This window comes from Amblyomma americanum, chromosome 9 (assembly GCF_052857255.1).
Source record: "Amblyomma americanum isolate KBUSLIRL-KWMA chromosome 9, ASM5285725v1, whole genome shotgun sequence".
Taxonomy (NCBI): Eukaryota; Metazoa; Arthropoda; class Arachnida; order Ixodida; family Ixodidae; genus Amblyomma; species Amblyomma americanum.
In genome coordinates, this window is record NC_135505.1 from 134,033,874 (window position 1) to 134,057,271 (window position 23,398).

The 23,398-nt window shown below is 49.2% G+C and overlaps 3 protein-coding genes across 3 annotated transcripts in view; 2 read left to right on the top strand and 1 right to left on the bottom strand.

Annotated features, from left to right (window-relative positions):
* The window catches only part of LOC144104442 (sperm-specific sodium:proton exchanger-like), a 68,010-nt gene that overhangs the window by 40,061 nt on the left and 4,551 nt on the right, over nucleotides 1-23,398 (bottom strand). Inside the window, exons 2-7 of the mRNA XM_077637441.1 lie at nucleotides 11,700-11,948; nucleotides 10,531-10,911; nucleotides 5,230-5,320; nucleotides 3,685-3,770; nucleotides 2,149-2,403; nucleotides 191-391 (exon numbers count right to left, since the gene is read on the bottom strand). Coding sequence (XP_077493567.1) covers nucleotides 191-391; nucleotides 2,149-2,403; nucleotides 3,685-3,770; nucleotides 5,230-5,320; nucleotides 10,531-10,741 — 844 coding nt within the window. The 5' untranslated portion in view covers nucleotides 10,742-10,911; nucleotides 11,700-11,948. The remainder of the gene's footprint in view (nucleotides 1-190; nucleotides 392-2,148; nucleotides 2,404-3,684; nucleotides 3,771-5,229; nucleotides 5,321-10,530; nucleotides 10,912-11,699; nucleotides 11,949-23,398) is intronic.
* LOC144105123 (uncharacterized) lies at nucleotides 7,633-9,883 on the top strand. Its single transcript, XM_077638300.1, has 3 exons — nucleotides 7,633-7,866; nucleotides 8,659-8,826; nucleotides 9,575-9,883. The coding sequence occupies exons 1-3, from the start codon at nucleotides 7,633-7,635 to the stop codon at nucleotides 9,881-9,883; spliced, it is 711 nt and encodes a 236-aa protein (XP_077494426.1).
* On the top strand, nucleotides 10,870-22,478 carry LOC144103695 (polycystin-1-like protein 2). The gene is made up of 10 exons (XM_077636352.1): nucleotides 10,870-10,928; nucleotides 11,729-11,911; nucleotides 12,652-12,919; nucleotides 13,653-14,015; nucleotides 15,312-15,533; nucleotides 17,218-17,361; nucleotides 18,200-18,399; nucleotides 18,675-18,906; nucleotides 21,310-21,492; nucleotides 22,029-22,478. The coding sequence occupies exons 1-10, from the start codon at nucleotides 10,870-10,872 to the stop codon at nucleotides 22,350-22,352; spliced, it is 2,178 nt and encodes a 725-aa protein (XP_077492478.1). The 3' UTR covers nucleotides 22,353-22,478.

A 23,398-nucleotide genomic window follows, 5' to 3' on the forward strand; every position in this document is an offset into this window, starting at 1 on the left:
AATTTAGTAGACTTTTATAGACAGTCTATGGACTATGAATACACAAAAATAATATCTATAGGAAAATATCTATAAAATCTATAAATCTATAAATATATTATCTATAAATATAAATATCTATAGTCGGTAAGAAGTCTATAGACTGTCTATAGACTGTCTATAGACCATTTTGCAAGGGCTGAAAGCTTGCCAGTGCTGAGGAAGGCTACGTCGCTGAAGAACAGGGGCTCCGGGCAGCACACCAGGAACCCCATGAGCGCCGAGGAGGCCGAGCTATCGCCAGGGTTTTCCCGGCTGCCGATTCCTCGGTCATCTCGGCCACCGCCAGAGCTGTCCCGGCTCGACGGCACCATGAAGGTCATGTACAGGACGAACATGCAGCAGCTCAGCACTGGGATCGTCCGAAAACAGGTGCATCAGAGACTGAGCGAGACATGCCGCAGGGGTAGTTAATGGTCAGTTAGTGCCTGACAGAGGGAGGACAAGGAGAACTGTGCAAGTGCAGCGCCGTTGCTTTCCGTCCTTCCAATACTTTGTTGTTATCCATTGTGCCCCAGTGCTGCTGCGCACAGGGGAGAGATGACACAGCTGCTCACTTGGATAACTTGTCTATTAATAAGTGGTACTCCTATCTAGCCAAACCAACCGAGTCAGCAGCTATAGCTTCTCTAATCTGTAGAGCATCGGGTTCGAACCCGACCGCGGCGGCTGCGTTTTTATGGAGGCAAAACGCTAAGGCGCCCGTGTGCTGTGCGATGTCAGTGCACGTTAAAGATCCCCAGGTGGTCGAAATTATTCCGGAGCCCTCCACTACGGCACCTCTTCTTCCCTTCTTCTTTCACTCCCTCCTTTATACCTTCACTTACGGCGCGGTTCAGGTGTCCAACGATATATGAGACAGATACTGCGCCATTTCCTTTCCCCCGGAACCAATTATTATTATTATTAGCATGTATTTTAGAGATGAATTAAAATTACTCCACCAAAGAGTTTCGTGGTAGCTACGAATGTCTGCTTGATTGCTTGCGCATTATATTGAGACCCCCTCAAAGCGAGGGCAGAGCTTCGAAGAGAGGTGTGGCTTAAAACACAAATAAATGAAGAACCAGTTCTTTTAAAATGCAGATAAAAATAACCCTGCAAGAAGTAAGGTAAAGTATTTGGTAAGAGATTTCTAGGCTGACCAAATTTGTTAACAATTGCACAGACCCGCAAATGCCAGAAAAACGCGTCAGGAACATGCTACGAAGACTCCAAAATAACGAAAATCATTTACATTTTTGAAGTATATGAATAAATGCTATGTAACAATACAACGTAAAGTCTTCTGAGGATCAAATATAATAAGCTATGAAGTTCCCGTAAATAATACTTCGTGGAGTATTGAAAAATTATTGGGGCAGGCAACTTTGATCACGAAACACTGTGCGTCAAAAATTAACTTCCAGAGTGATTTGCATCTAACGTAGAAATTGCCAATTACTGGCGATTACCTTCCCTCTTAGGTGTAGTTGTAACCGGCTCCTGTAAGTGCGCGATTTGTACCCTGTAAATCACATATTCCGGCTAACCCCGTCTGCTAGTAACACCGACCGCACAACACAAAAAAGCCGCTGTTGAACTTTAAGCAACGCCCCGCCGCGGTGGCTCAGTGGTTAGGGCGCTCGACTACTGATTCGGAGTTCCCGGGTTCGAACCCGACCGCGGCGGCTGCGTTTTTATGGAGGAAAAACGCTAAGGCGCCCGTGTGCTGTGCGATGTCAGTGCACGTTAAAGATCCCCAGGTGGTCGAAATTATTCCGGAGCCCTCCACTACGGCACCTCTTCCTTCCTTTCGTCTTTCACTCACTCCCTTGTCCCTTCCCTTACGGCGCGGTTCAGGTGTCCAACGATATATGAGACAGATACTGCGCCATTTCCTTTCCCTAAAAACCAATTATTATTATTATTATCATTATTTAAGCAACATTTCGTACTCTGCCTGTGACATGCAGCACCACTGTTCTACCTTGTTCTGAGCTATCCAGCAAAATAAAAATTCAATGACGTCGCTATTGCATGGGTACCTAAAGAAAAGCATTCTCATCTGCAGCGAAGATGAAAAGTATGTGAAAGATTTGATGGATGAAGAAACAACGTGACACTAACCGAGTCCGACGGCACCAAGCAACACACACTGCCAGAAGCTGTGCCAGAACAGGTGGTACTTGAGGTTCAACGCCACGGTGAACACCAACACTGGCATGTACATGTGAAGCAGCTCGCCGACGTGGAAGTTGGTGACTGGCAGGAAGCTCTCCTTGTACCCGTAGCGGTCAACCAGCAAGCCGGCAACGAAGCCCCAGAGTACAGTGACGGCCACCACGGGAATGTTCACCACTCCCTTCATCATGCGTAGCAGTGCTGCACAGAACAAATTGACATCTAAAAAAAATGTGGTCTAATACACGACTTTGTATTAATGACCAGATGTGTTCGTCCCTGTCGTGTTACAAGAAAAACACGCAAGACTTAAAACCAGACGAGCCAGCTAGAGGAAGTAAATCTTTGTACCGATCTATGCAGGGATATTGACGAAAACGGGTACTTAACCCTGCTTCACCCATGCGATTAAAGGGTCCGATAAAAGTGAGAAAGTTTCATAATTTCGGGTCACTGCTCCCAACATTACAGAAATATAAAAGAAGTATAAATATAAGAATTAAAAACGTGTGATTCCTGCCTAATTAAGTACTTGTGACAATTTCTGGACTTGGAAGAAAGATAAGACCTTGGATAGGTTCTTGGGCATGCATTACATAAAAGCAGAACTGAAGTTCTTTACACCATCTGCCGATGCAGCTGCACATACGACTGTTAAATTTTATGTTGTTTGACCGGCACCGTAAGCTTCTGCAAAGACGAATCCTTTAGAAGGCTTCCTGGATTTCTTGCATTTTATGCTTTGAATCTACTTTGAAAATTGTGTCAGGTAATGTAGTTTGTGCCACACAGTTTGGAACCGATATAGTTTTTAGCGCAGAGTGAAAACTATTTCGCTCTCTCCCAGTCAGCAATACGTTATGCGCTCTGTTTTAGTCGGTTAACGTCAACCTGTGGCACGGTATGGTGTAGTAAGGTGAAGTAAGAAGTTCCGGAAGGGGCTTGCTCACTGCTCACTGACTCAATGACTCGAGACTTCTCGTCCATGAGCTATCTAGCAATGCGACTGGTGTCAAAGACAACATAGAGAATGACATTAGAATGAAATTAAAGTCGACTCATTCCATCTTTTGCCTGACTAAGCTTTGCTCTAAATACTTCGGAAATACTAGTCGAATCCATGCTCAACATTACTGAACAAAAATTTCAATATTAGGAAACTGAAGTACTGGTTTAGAAATATTGAAGGCAGTGATCCATTCTTCCGAAATGTAGCAAAATCTTTCTTTTAAAATGTTTCCATCGCTCGCATGGAGCAGTTAAGACTGCCATGGAGAACCACTTGGGAACGCTTTTGACGATAGAAAAAACATTCAAAGCAAAAAAAAGGAAGCCCGCTGACGGGAGATCAGTGCATATAGTGATTGTTATAGTGAAATCTTATAATATATAAAAAAACTGCGCTCATAAACTCCTTCCCGCTCAAAAATGCTTTTGTCCAGAATTTTTAGTTATGACAGTGCGCAGCTGATCGCAACTTACCGCTGACAATCATTACTAGTAGTAGGAGCAAGGTGCCATACTCTGGTTCGTTCCCGTAATAGGTGGCGGTGCTGGCACTCTCCATGCTGTAACGGCAGCGATTTGTGTTTAGTTTGTCTTTCCGTCAGTACGTATGCATTAAAACGGTACTCAGTTCTACATTGTTTTGGTAATGCAATGAGACGTATAAATCAGCCGCGCCTGTTACTGTCCATTGGACTTTGAATAGTTGCTGTCGCTTTTGCCTGTTTTTATCGGCTTCAAACATTCGATACAGACAAGCAAATACCGTATCTGCGCGAATGTAACGCGATCACAATCGCAACAAGGTCCTTTTACTGGCGTGAAATAGGAAAAAATGAGTTGTTTAATAATGCAGACTTAATATAAACGGAGGCGTGAGTTCAAACTTTTGGTATCAGTCAAAGCATGTTTTATTCAACTTAAATGCCATTCTTAAAGAATAACATCTTGTCTTGCATTTCAAATAAACGGGAGGCTAAAAGTTGATTTCAGTGAGTTCTTTGTGGTCTTCGTGAATATGTCAAAAAGAAAATAAAATTAAGATTAAAATATTAGCCAATTTCGTCATGCTGAATTATTCTGACTGCTTTGCAACGCAACACAGAGACTCACGTAATAACAAATGCAATGGTTAAAGGTTTCAATTTTAAAGTGAGAACGTTAAGGCTCCCGTTGCGGATTGGTCGAAAAAGTAGTGACGTCATACGTGGAGCAGCGTGTTCTAAATGTGATTATAAGACATCACATAAAATGTGAATTTAAGGTTGGAAAGCAAGCGCACTGAAAATGAAATTAGGGTGAGATGGCAACCGCACCAGTGTCCCTCGGATCCTGAATCAAACACGCTGCGTCTAGGCCACCGAAGACCGTTCGGTCGACTAGGTTAGAGGAAGGAATTGTATGTCTTGTCCGACAGTGTTCGTGTCTGCGAAGTGGTATGAAAAGAGGCACTCAGGCCCCTGAAGCGAGCTATTAACGCTCTCGCGCCATGCCCTTAAGGTGGCGCTTAACTGTTCCCGCAATTGTTACCCCCCCCCCCCCCCAATTAGCAAGAAAAGCAAACAGATTTTGTACGAAGAACACTTGCTAGCGTAATGCTACGCGAGATAAAAGGCGAATAGTTTACACAGCGGAGCGCTTTCAACATATAAAAGAATATAATTTATTACCGCCTTGTCGTCATCACTGCAATAGGCGCAGGGTAGCAATGATGCAACCTTGACCGCAGTGCAGATCATAAATGTAGGCTTGGTTGCCGCGTCAAGAACAAGCTTCACGCAACAGCTCTTCACCAGCCAGAAATGTCATGACGGACTCACTAAAACAAATCTGTTGCTTAGGAAGTCTATGCATGCGGTCATGCAATTGGTACTGACTGGCATTAAAGCATGTTTGACCAGTATGGCCTTCCATCTAGTAAACGCTGCCGGCGAAAACGCAAAGTATACATATAGCAATCTATAAGCCCATCGATATGAAAACTCTCCACAATGAACATGCAGCACTGGCAAAAGTGGTTACCTTTGAATTGTCGTCACCTGAACTGCGTCTACGGTGGGAATGAAAGGCTGTCGTAGGGTTGAGATGCGAGCCGTTGGCTGTTCTCTGTTACCTGCAAAAAAGCAGGCACCAAGTGACAATTAGAAGCCGAGTGAATACTTGTGCGCGAAGTATTGCAACCGCGGCAAGGCGTTCGTCCAGGAAGAAGCAAGTACAAGCAAAGGCACGGAAGGCACGACCCGCAGGTATAAGCCTACCTCACGAGGATGAACGGCGCGTGGAACAGCTTCTTTTTTCTTTTCGACTTCGCTTTCATGCTTCTTCTTTTCTTTGCCTGTTAGGTCATACTTATTGCGGCACAAAATTCGTTTCGTATCTGCTTCTGAAGGAACGCTTTCATAAGACAACAGGACCACATTTTAGAATTATCCACAAGCGCTAAAGCTTGTCTGTTGATGGTAATATTAACAATATTTCTGAAGAGCAAAGACAAAATATGTGATTGGTTATGACTTTGGAGTATTTGCCAGTAAGTTAATTATCTCCTGTTACTGTATTGATCAACAAGTGATGTTGATAAAACGCAGAAAAACAAAAAAAAATGAACCATGATTTGGGCTCCAGCTTATTTCTTACTGCCCGCAAAGCGTGATTACATCTTCCCTTGGTGTATTTTAGGTTCCCTCACAATTTGTGTTGTACTCTTGGCATGGCATGGCATGGCTTTGCCCCTTTACAGGGAGTGATGAAATGATCGTATGGGTTTCGATAGAGCCAAGAAAATGATCCCTCCATAACCGAAAGATGGCGCAACAAAAAGTAACATTTGGTGTAGTCTTCGAAAACGAACATAAGGTGCATCTAGTTGGCGTTCTTATTATAGCGTACGTCCTTTCTCAAGCTTTGTTCTCTTTTACGGCGCGAGCTATTATATCCAAGTTTTTAACAATAAGCTGACGGACTTGGGTGTGAACTATGCGCTCGGCTTCTTGGCTTCACTGGACCATTACTCTACACCGGTCGCCAGTGGTGGTGGTGAAAAACTTTTATTTTTAGGAACGGGGATTGAGGGATCAATTCTCGTAGGCGGGGTCGCCCGCATCGGTAGTGCGCAGGCGGTGGTTTGGTGTTTAGGTCGCCTACTCATCAAAACGCGAATAAGAGGCCGAAGAATTGTGAAGTTGTTTTACTAGAGCCTGTTTTGACCATTCGAAAACCGGTCGGTACCCGGCGGCACTGGGGATCGAACCCAGCACGTGCCGAATGCGAGGCGGAAGCTCTATTACAAGACCACCGGTTCGGTTGCAGTGGACGTTTGCCCGAGAAATTTCTGATGACGACAGCCTTCCAGGTACGGTAATGACGCCGGCGCGAAATGTTTGCGGCGGGAAAAAAAGTCAATTTGTCAATTCCATGTCTCTACACTTCTTTCATTAATACGTGGTTATGGGCGTAACTGACATTTTTGTCTAAATATGTGTAGCAGTATGCAGTCATCAGTTATTGATGAGCGTTGTATAGGAATCAGTAAATGAGAACCACGTGAGCCATGTTGCACGACAGGGCTGTAGAAGAGACGGAAGAAGAACTGGCTCGTGCTGGCGCTCCTCGACGAATCTCCTGCGGCTCAGTGTGGCTTTTTCCTTCTAGAACGGTTCCTCCTTCGTCATTCGTTTCAGACAGCACCCAGATAAAACGGGCACATTGGTGAGTACATGCCAGTATCGTATGAAAGTCGGAAATGAGGCAGTTTATAGCATCGCGTGAACGGCCTTATAGGCACATCGCAAGGCTTAGCTTGCATGCGCCCGCGTAAGAGGAAAAGGCTGGGACGGAAATGATCATAGTATCAGTTTCTTGACGTCACTCAGCGGAAATAGGACTGAAATGATTTCATTTTCACTTGAACTCCAGTCCACGTGCTATTCAGTCATTTTCTATGGACGGCCATGACGGTGGCCAAAGTCCAACTTGTGCTCGGTCTTGCCTATGTTCGCTACGACGCACCCTCAAAACATACTCTTCCTAAAGACCAGACTATATCGGTATGACACTCGTCTTTTTCGGATCTTATCTGCCATGATGGCTCTAGATCTGGGTGTGGCGTTCGGCTGTTGGCCCCAAGGTTTCGGTATTGAGTCCTGGCCGCAGAAGTTGCACTTGTGCGGAGGCAAAATTGAAAGAAAAATGTCCGTGAACTTAGACTTGGATACCCTTTAAGGAATTCCATGTGGCGAAAATTAATCCTAACTTCCGGCACTACTACAACCCTCAGGATACTGCGCTGTTCTGCAAGTTTTGCCGAAAATTCGGGCAATGCTGTAAAAATGAAATGAGACCCTTCTCAAAGCAGTCTCTCTTCGTGTACGGTTTCTCAGAAAGTTGTACGCGACACTTCTTTGGCAGCCTGAAGAGTTGCCGACTATGCCCCGAGGTGCGATGCCCTGGAGGAACCGCGAGGCGATGCTGCTGGTGTTGCTGCTGACGCCGCCTCTGCTGGCCGCAGTGGCGCAGGGGGTGGAGCCCCTGCGGTGCATCGTGCAGCCCGTGCGGGGCTCGGTGCTGGAGACCAGCTTCCTGCTCGGCTGCACGGGCGGAGAGGAAGGCACCGCGCTGCGCGTCTACCTCGCTGACGACGGCACCGAGGAGCCCTACCAGGTACTGCTTACTAACTGTTCTTCAACGCGATAGCATTGGAGTTCTCGTCACACAAAAACTCCGCCGATATCCGAGACGAAATTTGCAAGTTGGTCAAGAGATGTCACGTGGCCTTGTGACATCATCACAGCCTGTCCTGATGGACAACCCTAATTGGTTGGTTGAGAGTGGCCGTGTGATTTTATGACGTCATCCAAACCTGTCCATCATGGCAGGTGACAATGATTCACCGAGAGGGGTCGTGTGACCTTGTGACGTAATCAGAACCTGACCACCGGATTGTGAGCACCCTAGTTTATAGACGGCAACATAGATAGGAAATCAAAATCGAAAACCAGGAAAAAAAATGATTATGCAGATGTTGACTCGGTCACAGCAAAGCCGGTATCTGCTACTGCAGCTAGCAGTCAGAATATGGCGGTTGATGAGCCGGCAATTGCAAAGAAACTGACGCACACACATGCAGAAGTTGCAAAAAAGCTACAAAAACTGTGAAATCTAACGATATCGCATTCCACTCCTAAGGTGACTTAAGCGTCCCCAGAATTCTTGTGAGAGATTAATTGTTCAGCTTGTCTGTCTTAGTTGCCGCCGCTTGTGACGTCACGTTCATCAAGCTGTGTCGTCCACCGGCTCCGTTATCAAGAGCTATAGGCTGACTTTGCTTATTTTCCTATTTTGGTTCAATAGGATGAACCCCGATACGAAGACCAAAACATTCCAGCTCATCCCGGGCGAAGAAGGGGGAGTGGTTGAGGTGTACCACACTTCTCTTCGCATCCACATTTGCAGGGCCGCCTGGTGCACGTACTTCCGGGACCGGGCGCGTACCGCGTCAAGCTGCCCATGGGCGACCCCGAGCGGAGGTACGCGGTGCAGCTACGCGTGCAGGGCGCCGCTTCGTCGCCCGAGAACGTCACCGTCGCGCCCCCGCAGCACTGCGAACCACTGGCACAGCTGGTAAAAAACTGTGCACGCCATTAGTTCATGTTTCTGGCGCCAGGTGCCGCAAGCAAATTCGACTTCAATTCGGAAAAGCCGGCGCCCTCATAGGCGTCGTTTACAGTGAGCGAAAAATCTTAAAATCCCCAGCGAGGCAACCTAGGTGGCAGGGGGCGCTACCTAGGCCATGTGGCCTTCTGACGTCATCACAACCTGCCCACCGGATTATGAGCAAACTTGTCACCGTGGCAGATGGCAGTTAAGTTAATGATCCGTGACGACACGTCACTCGGGCAGACCAACCTGGGTCCCACAAGCCCCACCGGTGGCAGTGACGCACCGCTTAACCGCTGCACCAGGAGTGGTATGAGGACTGTCAGCGAGCTTTCAATGTAAAGTAGGAAATTAACAGTTTCACATATATGGACATAAACCCATTAACGCTATCGCGTCGTACTCTTTAGGCGGAGCTTAAGTGTCTCCTACAGTTTTTTTGTCGTTCTTTCTATGCACATCACGTGAGCATTGATGCGATGCTCACCCATTGTAGAGGATAAGGCCACAGGATCACTCTCGACATTTGCTTTTTTCACAAGGGCTCGAAGACGCTAGCATCTTAAAAGCATGTCTTGCGCTGATCGAATCTGCTGAAATCCCTAGAAAAATCAGCTGAAATCGTTAGGGCCGGCCGGCATCACGACAATGCCCCGCTCGTCACATGGTTGACACCCATTTGTCAGTGGCGTCAAATTTTCTTTGGCATCAGGTGGCGACCACGGTTGGAGAGGCGCCCGGCGACAGTCTTGTGCACCCGACGCTGTCCCTGGTGGCCGTTGCAGCAAGTTACGCGGCCGCCTGCGGACACTCGTCTACTGCCACCGCGGCGCTGTTGTTGCCACTTCTTCAGAGAGTGCGGCTGCGTACAGCGCTCCAGCTCGAGCACGGCGCCGAGGCCTTGCGATCCATGGGGTTCGCATTGCCGGGTGAGCGGAGCACACGCAGCTGGAAAGTGTTGTGCAAGCAGTGCTTTCACTACTCTCCAGCAGCAGGCGGCGCCACTGGTCTGTCACTGTAAATGATCGCTAGATATGTTTCCTAAGCGTCTTTTAAAGGGACCCTGAAGACACAAAGAAGTTGGTCTTCATCGATAGAGAACCATGTTATAATCACATAGAAAAAACCTTCACAAGAAACGATCTTAGAAAAGAAACAAAAGAGGGAAGTACAGATGTCGCCATCACCGGCCGGTTTCGCAAGTAAACTGCATGCGTCGGCACCGAATTAAAAACGCGGATCCCGGAGGCAAGGCTAAACCTGCAATTCACTTCAAAGCGGTCACAACCTGTCCTTTAAGGCAGTGACGTCACGAGTTTAAATCAACGGGCGGGAATATTTTTAAAACCCAGTTTTCTCCCAGATAAATGAGTATACGGTGCTCTCTTCGCCAAAGGCAGCCAGGCTGCCGTGACCGCGGCAAAAGCGGGCTGGGAGTGGTGCAGCAACACTTCGCTCGCCAGTGCGAGGATAACCTCGTCAGCTTCGAGGATAACCTGCGAGGCGGGAATCTTCGCATTCGCTATCCTCCTTTAAATGGTAATAAGACTCCTCATAGCATGATGAGGCCTGATGACAGCTCGTTGGTCGCTGTTGGTAAATACGCTATACTTGTCTACGTTCTCCTCACGGGTCCGTATTTTTTGTCGAGGACGGTACTTTTTTCACCTCGCCTGGTGGGTCCTAACTGCAACTGGTAGGGCACTGTTTCTTTGTGTCCAGGCCTCTCCCCTGGTGCGCAGCTGGGCGTCTCTCGACTGGCCTCCCGCTGGGCGGACGCGCTGCGCTCGCGGGGTCTGCTGTCGGCGCCGCCGGAGCCCAGGCTGTCCGCGTCCGTGGCTCTGCTGCGAGCCGTGGCCACGCTCCACCGTAGCGCCATCCAAGGCAGTGGCCTGTCGTCCTGTCACCACGGTCCGTCGAGAACTGTGCCCAGGTGGGCAAGTCCTCGCTTCCCAACTTGCCAAGGCCACTTATTCAGCGCGTATGCTGTGGTTAATGAGCGGTACCATGCATCGTGGCGGAGAGGACGGTGAAGATTTCGCAATCGCCCTGGGCAAAAATAAAGGGTGCGAGGGCTTTGCTTCCTTGCTCAACTGCCGATCGATAGAAATGCAGTTCAAATGGGAAAATATTGGACACCTTACACCTATAGTGACACACCATGTGAAATTTGAGAACAAATCCTTACTTTGCCCATTTTTTGTTCGTGAGCTAGGGCTTCGTAGCGAAGCATGCACCATCTATGCTAAATATAGCAACCTGCCACTGCCCATACATAAATTAAGCGATGCCCCACCGCTGTGATAAAAAAACAGTGAGCGTCCAAAGGGACCCATTTGCGAAGGGAGTGAGGTTACAAAGGTTACACGCTCTAAACACGACTAGGCCTACACGGGAGTAAAAAGGGAGTACATTGTCGTCTAGCGCTCTCCCTTTTAGGGGCAGGGTATGCTGCCCAAGCCGTGGGGTACATTTCCATGACTAAAAACGCGGAATACATACGGTTGACAATGCAAGACAAATTCCTTCTTCAAAAGATGCCAAGTTCTAGGAGGTACGAAGATTTTAATCGACATTTCAACCCCCTCTATTTGTTGACATCAAGATCTTGGTTTCCGCGTTTAAAAGCGTCCTGTCGTTGCTAATTGCATCAAGTTACTATGCTATGCGCTGGGGATGTACCTGGGTTGTCAAGAGTAATTATTCCGTATATTTAGTGACCGAAATCTACCCTGGGACTTGGGCAGTATTCCATGCCCCTAAAAGGAGTGCTCTAGAGCACAACTTACTCCCTTTTAACCGAGTATTGGCTAATTTGTGTATAAGGGTGCAGGCACCGGAGTGAAGGGGGCGTTACTTGATGCAGGGCGCTGCTGTCTACCCTGGATGATGTGCAGCGCTCCCTGGCGCCGTCGGTAGAGGACTCGCTGTCGCTGCAGCTGCCAGGCTACGTGGTGTGCGTGCGTGGGGCTCAGCCTCGTCAGCGCGTCACCACTTTGGGGCTTCCCAGCGCCAGCCTCGTCAATCTGGAGCCAGCCGCACCGGCCAGGTGGGATTTGTGGACCTCGGACCGCAAGGGCATCTCGCTGTGAACGCGAAATACAACCAGAAAGGCAGCTGGCGTTTCAACGTTCAGCACCCTTTCCACCCCATACACTGCCGCATTTAGCGTGAGGGTGCCGCAATCACGTGCAAGAGTTTTGTTGTAGTTATGTAGCCCGACACAGTAGTAAAACTAAAAAAGATGTTCTGGATGCACTCGTGAAGCCCTGGGTGCAACAGCTTAATAAACGCCTGCCCACCGATGGCGTTTGCAACTGGTGGTGCATCACTGCACCTTTGATCCTCCGCTCTTCTCTGTCTTCTTCTTTCTGTCAGTTCCCATAGAAGTTGATGTATTTTGAAGACGTTATCTTTTTCATGTACTGGCTATTTTTCCTGCATTACTTTTTTCTCACCTTCCTCCTCATCCAAGCTAACCTGAATAACATGAATATCCTGTGCTTTCTACACGGCCAGATAAGCACTGTCCGCTGTAATTGCCCCTTTATACACAGTCTGTGCTTGTTCCTGCGCTAATTATGACAGATGTACTCAATGAATCACATGGCCCATTGGTCACATAGCTCTCGTAATTTATGACAACGGATAATATGGCCTTGCTAAGTGGTGCCCACAAGTGATGCGGACGACAACAGCGAGATCGAGATCTTGGGAGAGCCCGACAAACGCAGCCTACGCCCCCAGCAGAAGAAACTTCTCTCTATGAACGCCGCCCTTCGCACGCAGGTGCCTGGTGATGGACGTGAGCCCGTTCCCGTGCGCCGACGACGCGCTGCTGAACACGCAGTTCGTGATGGTGAAGCGGGCCGACGGTCGCTCCGAGGCCTCGGTCGAGCTCTTCCTCCGGAAGCTGAGGCCCGAGAGGCGGGAGCCGAGTCGGGCCCACGCGTCCCGCGGCATGGTCACCCTGCACAGGGTGGACGTGCCGTCCGCAGCCGCCGGCTTCGACCTGCTCGTCCACATCGAGCCCGAGCAGCCCATCGACCTGCTGCAGGTGGGTCTGCGGGACACGGTGTGTACGTACGGGGAGGGGATATTGCGCACTTGTACCCTGATCAAGCATGCATGCTTTCTGACGAGATGGTAAAATTGTAGAGAACTTGTGAGGAATTATACGAAAAATGTCCAGGCAAGAGGGACAACGAGACCCGGATCGACGAACAGCTGCTCGACGAGGAGTCGCTCGACGATTAACTACTCCACTAAGAGCTGCTCAGGGATGACCTTCTCTTCCTGCATTTCCTGTATAGCTCCACTAGTTCATAAAGACACCATTTGAATTCTTCAGATTCGTTGACCTCTTCGTTTACGAGAGGCACGAGCCTGCATTAGAGGCTGCTACAGCACCAGCTATACGTAGGAAGACCTGTTGAACCAGTTGAACCCATGGCACGCGGACCGGGTCGTAACATGACCATGGGCGTAAAAGTGTTTCGCGTGTTTCAGGGCTTCAATTTGTTTTGTCAAGGTGGATCCTCAACTAAGCCGAACAGGCGGCAGTTCCGGGCTAGATCTCCGGACCAGGGCGAATTTTCAACTATTTAATTTCTCTGAAACCTGTCCAGCTTTTCTCTGCAAACTTATGACTGCGCTTTGGTTAATGCTAATGGGTAATTACTTCTTTGTTTCAAATCTGCCCCGCCTTGGGGTATTTCCTTGAAATAATAGGGGCAACCCTCAACCGCCCCCCTTCCGGAGGACCCACCCCTTCTGGATGCACGACGCAGGTGACGTTCAGCGCCGGCCGCGAGCCCACGGAGGCCGAACTCCTCCGCAGCCCGGGTCCCGAGTGGCACGCCAACCGGACCCTTGCCCCCCGCCTGGCGCTGGGCGGAATGCCTCTGTTCGTAGCCGTGCGCCTCAAGCTGGAGTGGGGCGTGGGCGCCCTGCGGCCCGCCGACCCCCGCCGGGTGCGCTACCGGCTGCGGACGGCGCTGGTGGCCTGCCGCAGTTGGCGCCGTCCCTCGTGGTCCGGCCGCGGCTGCTCGGCCGCCGTCGACTCGGACGAGACGCTGCACTGCCGCTGCTCGCATCTCTCCTGGTTCTCCGGGGCGCACTGGGTGGCGCCCAACGAGATCTCCTGGCGGAAGGTGATTCCCGGCTGTCCCATTGCACCCGTGGTAGATTGAAATCCCCGAGGCGATAATCATTCCCATCAGCCTATCAGTGTAAGCTGTAGGACAAATGTCTCTCTCATTGATATTTAATTCAACCCTGTCCTGAGCAAGCTGCGGCCACCTTATCCCCGCAAACTTCCTAACCTCAACCGCCAACCTGCGTCTGTCGCTTCCTACTACGTTTACACTCATTTGGAATCAATCAACTGTTACCTCAAACGACCATCCGCTATCTGCTCTCCGCATCAATTGCCCCACCCCCGCCCATATACTTTTATTTGTCTCATTGTTTCCGAAATCATTTCAAATCAAGTTTATTTTCGTCTAATACAATTTAGATGGACCTTCAGGTAAGAACCTGTCAACATAGCCTGAACAGGCCGGGCACCCATTCTCTTAATCCCGTGTCTCTGAGTGCGCTATTAGTGTTCAGGATTATCGGCCCCAAACTAAACCAGACCATTTCACTCGTCATATAAATTCCTTTGTATCTGTAAATTGCCTTTTACTTGCCCTAGATATGCTACGGGTAAAGACGCAGGTGACTGTAGTGGAGCGCTCCGGGTTAATTTCGGCTACCTGGTTTTCTTAAGGTCATGCACCGACTCCCTCAGTACACGGTCGCTTTTGCGCTCCACCTGCACTGAACTGTGCTTCCTTCATAGCAACACTGTGAAGGTGGCTGGTATTTTACATACCTGTAATCGTACATTACATGCGGCTGGTCACGCCAGTGGTAGCGCTTGCACGGTTGAGGGAGAGGGGTCGCCGTGTGGGCTGTCGTTTGATGTGTAAAACAGATTTCACGGGAGCCGCTGACATTGGGCTGACTCCCTTAAGTAGTGCCTACGCTCCACCTAACAATGTTGGGCGGCGACAATGACTCCAATTATGCGATGAGCCGCACACTGTCATCATCGCTGTCACCACCTCTGGTATGCAGGTTTATGAAGCACATGATCTGTTGATGGGAAGGCAATGATACACAAGATGATGCACTGCGCTCATTACATTCAGGGGAACTGATCACAGTTGCTCAGAGCTTGGTTATGTCAGGGAAAGATAAGTTGCTGAGCGCAAGCCATAGCTGTGTGCTCAGCTAATAGGTGGAGCCATGAGCCACAAAGCTGGCCGCAGATCAAGCCTGGATGTCGACTCGTGGTTTTGTCACTTTAAAGATGACTGTATTAATGCTGGTTGAAGGGACAAAAAGGCGGACGGAGATGCCTAAATGCCACCGTCGCGGAGTATTCGTGTGCTCATGCGCAGGTTTCGCGTGGCGTGCGCGAGCGCCACCTGCTTGTGAGCAGCTGTGTGCTGGCCCTGTGGCTTCTGTACGGCGCCGTGCTGCTGTGGGCGTACCGGGCCGACCAGCGGGACGAGGTGTACAACACGGTGACGGACCTGCAGCAGAACTTGCCCACCGACCAGCAGCCGTACATCGTCACCATCATCACGGGCTTCCGCCGAAACGCCGGAACCACCAGCAAGGTGCGCGGGAATTGCCTTATCTCCCTTACCTTATCCGCAATATACAGTGCCTTCCGCCTAATACTTTACACAATTTTAAAACCTGGGCTTTTTGAGTTAGAAGAGCGCTTTTACGGAATAGAATTGCGAGTGGTGCAGTACATCAGACACAGCTAAGACGTGCTGACCAACCGGCTAGTTAACTAATATTGAATAGTAGAGCTATTAACTATTACTGTTGGGCTCCTTAATTATTCAGAGGCGTGTAGCCCACCATAAGCAATATCCGAATCAGTTTTTAGAATTTCTAAAACGCGGTTAACCTCGGCGCTGTGGCCCAACAAATTTTGGCTACATCGCGCCAATATACATGTGCTCTGGAGAAGTTTGCAGGCAAATCAACCTCTCGAGTGCACGTAACTTGTCTAAATAGCTAGATTTGTTGGGCCACAGCGCCGAGGGTAACAGTGTTATCGAAATTATAAACACAGGTATGGACATTACTTTGGTAGGCTACACGCCTCTGAATAATTAAGGAGCCTAAGAGTAATAGTTAAAAACTTCAGCATTCTATTAGCTAAACAGCCTGCTGGTCAGCACGCCTTAGTTGCGTCTGAAGTACTACCCCGCTGGCAATGGTATGCCTTAAAAAGCGCTCTTCTAACTCAAAAAGGCTGTTTTAAAAAACTGTAAAGTCTTAGGTGAACACCCTGTATATCGTGCGCTATATTAATGATTGATCCCATTATAACACGAATCAAGGCACTTGGTATAGGCCGGGCGAAGAACGCAGAAACTGCGAAATGGATTGTGTTCTAGACTTCTTCAATTCGCTTTCGTTTCAGTTCTTGCCTGTAGTACGCACGGTGCTCCTCGAATGTTGATTGGCCACATAACAGCTTCCTGAACACTCCCCGAGTCTTGTGGAAGGACGCTCTGGTAGCTATACTGGCCATGGAACGTCCCCTGCTTTAAGCAGAGAGGAACGTCGTAATGGAAGCAATCAGGCAACTGCGCAATATAGAATTATTATATGGTCTTCAAGATATAAAAGCCGTCAATTAGATAGTTTTTCTGCATTAACACCTGGACGCCGTCGTAAAAAAAAATGGGACGACGCCACAGTAATATAATCTGTTAGCAGAATATATTATCACGGAATTTATTATGCCCTGAGCTAGAACTACCAGTAGCAGCGAGCACCAGAATGGCTGGCGCGGAAGCAAATTACAGCGCAGGACGAGCGATGCCATTGTGCTCAGATGGTGCAGCTACCACTGTCACTCATTTGCGCATTGAGAGCGGAAAGGTGCGCATTTTCATTTTCGTCGCTATTGAGGAGTCAAAAAGTCGTTTTATTTAAGCTAGCGCTAAATTATTTACGCGACTTTTCAGCGTAAAGGGCAATTGAAAGCGGAACGCGACTTACGCAGCGATATTATTATGAACTGAAAAATGCAGTACTCGCTTGTTCTTAACAAGTGTACTTTAAGCAATTGCTTTGGCGAAACACGTAAATAGAAGACATTAGGCTGAACGACAAATTACGGATGAGGTGAAGACAGCGCAACTGCGCTTGTTCTTTCTTGGCCTCTCCTTCGATTTGTCCTTCCGGGCAGTTTTCACTCTTAAATCCCGTAATTTTATTTAGCTTTCGCGGGTAATTTTACGTTTACCGCTGACCCGCGGTGTGTGGGGAGTGCAGGTGTGGCTGCAGCTGGTGGGCTCGGAGGGGTCGTCGCGCACCTTCCTGCTCAAGGACGAGAGCGTGAACCCGGGCACTCTGCAGCGCAAGTCCGAGGACTACTTCCTGGCCACCACCGAGCGAGCCCTGGGGGAGATCACCGAGGTGCAGGCGGAGACGAGTGCAGATTTGTTTTACTTCTTTAGCTGGAAGGAAGGCTCTCTGTTGTATGTCTTACGCTGTAGTATGTCGTAACCAAATATAGTAGCCTATGTATCCGTCGAGAGCAGATGCAAGCATGAAATGCGCTTCAAGAAAGGCACAGCGTATTCTATAGGACGGCTCCCTTAACCATAACGTTGGATTCCAGAGTGGCGCGCGTTCCTCCGCTGGTTCGACACGTTGAGCGGCATGTGCCGTTGACCAGGGAATCGTGCCATTGCATTCGTAGGAACACACGCAACGCTGGATCTATATACGGCACGGAATGTTGCGGCGATAAGCACTCGGATTGTTTACACGCGTCGCCAAAATGGGATGCACACATGCACAACCTTCAGCCTGGAGTCAATTCCACACTTGATTGGCACCGGGAGGTGTGGAGAGGGAATCGGCGTCGCACACGTAATGCTACGCGCAGCCGCGGTAGCCCCCTCTTCGCCGTCTCTCCAGAAGCTTCGAAGGCCGGCCGCGCGGCGCCATTTGGCTCGTGGCGCGCTTGTCGCTTAAGCGTGCGCCAATCTGCATACAATTCCGGAGGATTGTTTCGGGAAGTTTGCCTATGTATACGTTCTCTGGTTCACTATGATGTTCCCCTGAGTTCGCCTTGAACGGGAGCCGAAACCACTTCGTGCTTCGAACTCCCGCGGTTTTCTGTTCGCTAAAGAGAACGCTGTGTATGTGGGCCGAGCCATAAGGAACATGTGAGCCAATAGAGAGGCTACATACTACTTTAACCCGTCAGGACTGACTGGAAGTGTCCTGATGGAGCATGGCTGCTCAGGTGGTGTTCACACTGGAGGCCCGTGGCGGACGACCGCCCTGGTTCCTGCACACGGTGGTGGTGCAAGACATGCTCGAGGACCTGGTGTGGGTGTTCTTCGTCGAGCAGTGGTTGCACCCCGGAGGCGAGCAGGAGCCGAGCAGCTTCCGCTTCCGGCCAGCTGACGGGCGGCAGCAGGCGGACTTCTGGACGCTGTTCAGGTGAGGATGGCGCCACCAAATTGTTTTCTTCCCGTGTGCAAGGAAGGGGGCTGGGGGATGGTAAACAGTTCGCGGGAGATTAGTCGGCAATTCCCTGGAGGCCTTGCTACCATGCTAGCACTGACTAAAGGTGCAATGGTTAGTCATCTGGGGACTAACTTCGCCGCCAGAACCATTCGCCACGAAAAGAGGAAGCTTCACTCTTGTGAAGACTAGCTCTAAAGGCACATCAATGGCAGTTAGCCTCCTTCATAACCTCTTCTATCTTTGTTCAGGCGGCGTCTGCAGCGCCACTTCTTCACGGGCCACACGTGGTTCAACGTGATCGCGCGCTACCGCAGCTCCAAGTTCACGCGCGCCCAGCGGGTCACGTGCGCGCTGTTCATCATCCTGTCGGCCATGATGTTCAACGTCATGTACCACGACGTGGACACCAGCTCGGACTCGGAGCACCTCAGCTTCTTCGAGGTGCCCGTGCACTTGAACGACTTCCTGCTGGGCCTCCAGGTGAGCAGCACTGGCGTCCGTCTGGCCGTGCAAGCGGCCGCCGTAAGCATTGGAATAGTCGGACCGGTTCCGCCCACTCAGAGAAAAAGGCCCCTAGTATTGGTCTCCAAATTAGCCTTGTACTGCACCAGCTGAGACCTCCATCATCGTCATCGTCATCAACCTAACTACGTTCACTGCATGGCAGTGAATTCTCCCATATCTCTCCAATTAGCCCTGTTCTGTGCCGGCTGCGGGCACCTCTTTCCCGCAGACTTCCTAATCCCATCCGCCCGCCCAATTTTCTGCCACTCCCTGCTAGGCTTGCCTTCTCTTCGCCTTAAATTTCCTAATATGACGATCCTCCTTTGCTTTCTGCCGCCCAGTGCTGCGTGTTGGTTTTCCTATAGGAATCCATTTCGGTACCCTGAAGCACCCATTATTCATGTGTCCTCCGTTGTTCCGCTTGTTAATAATAACGCTAATTGTGACGACTTCACTAACTCAATGGCTTCTTTTCTTTTTCAACTCTTCTCGGGAAATCGGGAATGCCGGGTCCTCGTTCTTATACGTACAGAAGATGTCGTGCAGTTTGGCAAAAAGGATTTTTCATATTCCGGAGCCCTCCACTGCGGCACCTCTTTCTCTTTCTGCTTTCACTGTCAACTTCCTCACTCGCCGCGGTGGCTAGGGCGCTCGGCTACTGATCCGGAGTTCCCGGGTTCGAACCCGACCGCGGCGGCTGCGTTTTTATGGAGGCAAAACGCTAAGGCGCCCGTGTACTGTGCAATGTCAGTGCACGTTAAAGATCCCCAGCTGGTCGAAATTTTTCCAGAGCCCTCCACTACGGCACCTCTTTCTTCCTTTCTTCTTTCACTCCCTCCGTTATCCCTTCCCTTACGGCGCGGTTCAGGTCTCCAACGATATATGAGACAGATACTGCGCCATTTCCTTTTCCCAAAAACCAATTATGATTATTATAACTTTCTCCCCTCCCTTACGGCACGGTTCAGATGTCCACCGAGATGTGAAAATTACTGCGCCATTTCCTTTCCTCAAAAACCAATTATTCTCGGTTTTCCACGGCGTATACTGTAGGAGGCAAATGTAGCGCAAGCAGAACGACTATATTCTAACGGAGAGATGAAATACTAGCGTGGTTGATCAATAGTTCTGAAGTGTGATAATCACTCCTGGAAAGTGATGGCCGTGGTCATTTGTACCCCTCTTTCAATTATTTTTGTTTTCTTCCGTGCTAGTTTGCATTATTATGCTGGCATTTTAGTGCGATATTATTGAGGTGTCAAACACTCCCGATGTCAGAGACGCATTTCAGGCCGAGGGAGGTCACGTGACCTTATGACCTCGTCGTAACCTGCCCTGATTGGTCGAGAGAGGTCACGCGACCTTGTGACGCCCGCACAACCTGCCTGGCGTGGCAGGTTGGCCATCGGATTGGGAGCAACGTGTCTTCCGTGGTAGTTGGCAGTTAAATTATTAATCGAGAAATGTCAAGTGACATTGTGACGTCATAACTCCTTGCCCACCAGGTTGTGAGCAACCTGGTTTCTAGACAGCAGCCTACTAAAGGATCGAAGTGAAGAATCAGAAAAAAGATGAGATATGCAAATGTCGGCACCGTGGCAGCATAGCGGATATCTGCTACAGCTGCTAGCAGTTCGAATATGGCTGTTTCTGGACAGAAAATTGCAAAGAAACTGACGCAGATACACACAAGTTGCAGGAGAGGCTGCGACACCCGTGAAATCAATGCATTACATTCTTAAGGTGACTTAAGGACGGCCCCCCATAGTTTTTGTTTGTGCTCTTTGATACATTATATGGCTTCTAGGTCCTTATTGTCGCTTCCAGGTGCAGCATTACAGGTGCTTAAGAAGCTTTCGGAACAAGGATGCAATAAAAAGCCAAATTTCTTCCACTGTTTCGAGGAGCAGCCTAGCTGTCATAGAGTGCTTGAATGTTTGAGTCGTGCGAGCTTAAACCCATAAATTATAATCAAGGGCATTTTTTTCAACGGGAACTTGCTTATCAACCCATTTTTTTTTTCTGATTCGTAACATTGCACATAACAATCAATATATCCGCAGATCCCTCCTCGGGATGCTCGTAGTTTCCTGCTATTTTTTTGTAATAACCCACTCCATTTCTTTTCTGAGACAGTGTGAAAAAAACATTGAAATCAAGATTTTGTTACCCCTCGAACTATTACAGAACTGCTTAAAAAATATAAGTAATGTCTAACAAAGTTGGACTTGAGTACCGTGCATACCTTTGATTTCTTGGCTTCATGCTTAGACTGCCACGAAGTACGACTGCTTGTTCCTGAAACTTCTATGGGGCACTCTCAATTGATGGCTCACTGTCTGGGCCCAGGTTTGGCTAAACTCTGCCCCTGACCCGCAGGTCAGCCTGGTGACGGTGCCGCTGGGCGTGTTCGTCATCTTCGTGTTCAGCAACTGCCGACCGCGGCCCATGAGCGCGGCTCCCGAGCGCCGGAAGCCGCGCATCTCGCTCTTCAGCTACCTGGACAACCTTTCGCACAACTACTCCGAGTCGCGCAGCGAGCACCGCACCCAGATGCTGCAGGTATGTGCGCACTCGTTTCGTCTGTAACATCCCTCTGTTTGCGGAACAAAATACTTGCAGTAGAACTGAAAGGTGTTCTTGGAGCCTTTTGTAGGGACCATGTAATGAGCAATGACTACGGCATGTGGTGCCAGACTGACCATTTCCGAACTATGAAGGAAGCGATCAAAATCCGCTGGCGATAACAGGGTGGGATGCGACAAGTCTGCGTTGATTTATTGGTTTTACGCTTCGCTATTATATTGATCGCCTTCCCATGGTCTTGTTGAACTTGATTTTGCTGTGGGCTTTTGGTGAGCGTAGGGTTCTGAAGGGTAGATGTGGGCGGGTGGATGGAGGCGCGGAGGCCTAGATTGTGCACGAAATTTGAATCGGCTTACCTAACTGGGCAGTTTCATGTGTGGCAGCAGGCTTTTCAGACTTTCTTACGAAGTTAGTTTGCAGTAAGCGTCATTAAAAATTTGATTTTTGTTTAGTTCATATGCAGCTAGAAAAAAAGATAATGATATATCATGTGGTTTTAATCCATTATTCAGGAGTACGCCCGGCTAGTTCGCGAGGGGCGCCGAGGCCTGCTGCCCTGGTGGTTCCAGCTGGTCGGCTGGGTGGTGGCGATTGCCGGCTCGCTTGTCTGCTCGGTGGTGATCTGCTTGTACGGCTTCTCGTACGGCGACAAGCGCTCCAAGGAGTGGCTCTTCCGCTCCCTAACCGGCCTGCTGCACAACGAGATCATTCTGGAGCCGCTCAAAGTCATCCTCATCTCGGCCTGCCTCGCCCGACTCATACCGAGGCCACCCGAGGTGGACGACTACAGCCTGCGCAACACGCTCACCGAGCTGCCCGACGACCTGAGGCCGTGACGGCCTCCGCGGCTCCTGCGGCGCAGTGTGATCGTCGGGCGAGAGAGGGCGCCACCTTTCAGTGTTTGAAAACTTTGAACGCGCTTAATTCCGAACTAGGTGGCCATTCCTAGCTAAACAACAAAATTAAGATACTTTTTTTTTCATAGTGACGCTGCGTGGGCCTTTTAGGCTCGTGTACTATGTGCTCATTAGACAGGTACTGAACGCAGCCGAGATTTAAAGATGTGACGCTTTTTTTTACTCACCTGCCCAGGATACAGACACACGTGTTATGCACGTAATTTGCTTCTTCTGAAGTTTTTGTGAAAACTTCTTCTAGAATTGCGAGTATGCAGCACCTTCATTTCAATGTTTCAGATAATAGTTTCTCCAGCATTACTCCGTAGGCCGAAACTTTGATGTTTTGGCGGCAGGAAAAATATTCGGAGCGTGACGAAAATGTTTTCATGGTTTAGTGTGAAAAATGCACGCACTACTTTGCGTTATAATTCACTACGTCGACTTGATGCAATTGCAGTCGGAGTCACATTTCTTTGCGATCTTCCTTTTGTTGTGTGGACGTGAATGCGTTTTTTTTTCTCTGCACTTTCACTTACGCACCGTGGTTTTTTCTGAAATAAAACAAAACCTTGGAGCTTCGAATGTTTTCGTCTTCTTTCCTAATAAAGTGGAAATTCATCTCGCGATCTACATTCGTGTCAATGTTACCCTGTTGGTCCATAGATGTCTTGTGCGGTGACTGGGGTCAACATAATGAAGCCTCTATACCTGTTCTATCCCGCTTTCTTTTTTGTAGTTTCTTTCCTCATAGTCTGGGCTAAGACTCATCGCTTATGCCTGCCCTCTAAAAGACGTTAGCCACAGCATCATGATGTTCATCGCCATTGGCAAAGTTGATGTTCCGAGCCTCTCACAAAATAAAAGAGCCGCCTTGTGTCCGCAGGGCCCAAAGGAATGTCGGACCTGCTGTGAAGAGCTGTCTGCTGCTGCAATTAAGAGTGCTGCAGCAACAGAAGCTCTGAGCGCGAAAAATAAAGATTTCT

Excerpts from the sequence above, each read along its gene's own strand:
- LOC144105123 (XM_077638300.1), top strand. The coding sequence starts at position 7,633 with ATGCCCCGAGGTGCGATGCCCTGGAGGAACCGCGAGGCGATGCTGCTG. Across the intron at positions 7,867-8,658 it reads GCACCGAGGAGCCCTACCAG|GGCCGCCTGGTGCACGTACT; the intron begins GTACTGCTTACT and ends CCACATTTGCAG. Across the intron at positions 8,827-9,574 it reads GCGAACCACTGGCACAGCTG|GTGGCGACCACGGTTGGAGA; the intron begins GTAAAAAACTGT and ends CTTTGGCATCAG.
- LOC144103695 (XM_077636352.1), top strand. The coding sequence starts at position 10,870 with ATGCATCGTGGCGGAGAGGACGGTGAAGATTTCGCAATCGCCCTGGGC. Across the intron at positions 18,400-18,674 it reads GACTTCTGGACGCTGTTCAG|GCGGCGTCTGCAGCGCCACT; the intron begins GTGAGGATGGCG and ends ATCTTTGTTCAG. Across the intron at positions 18,907-21,309 it reads ACTTCCTGCTGGGCCTCCAG|GTCAGCCTGGTGACGGTGCC; the intron begins GTGAGCAGCACT and ends CCTGACCCGCAG.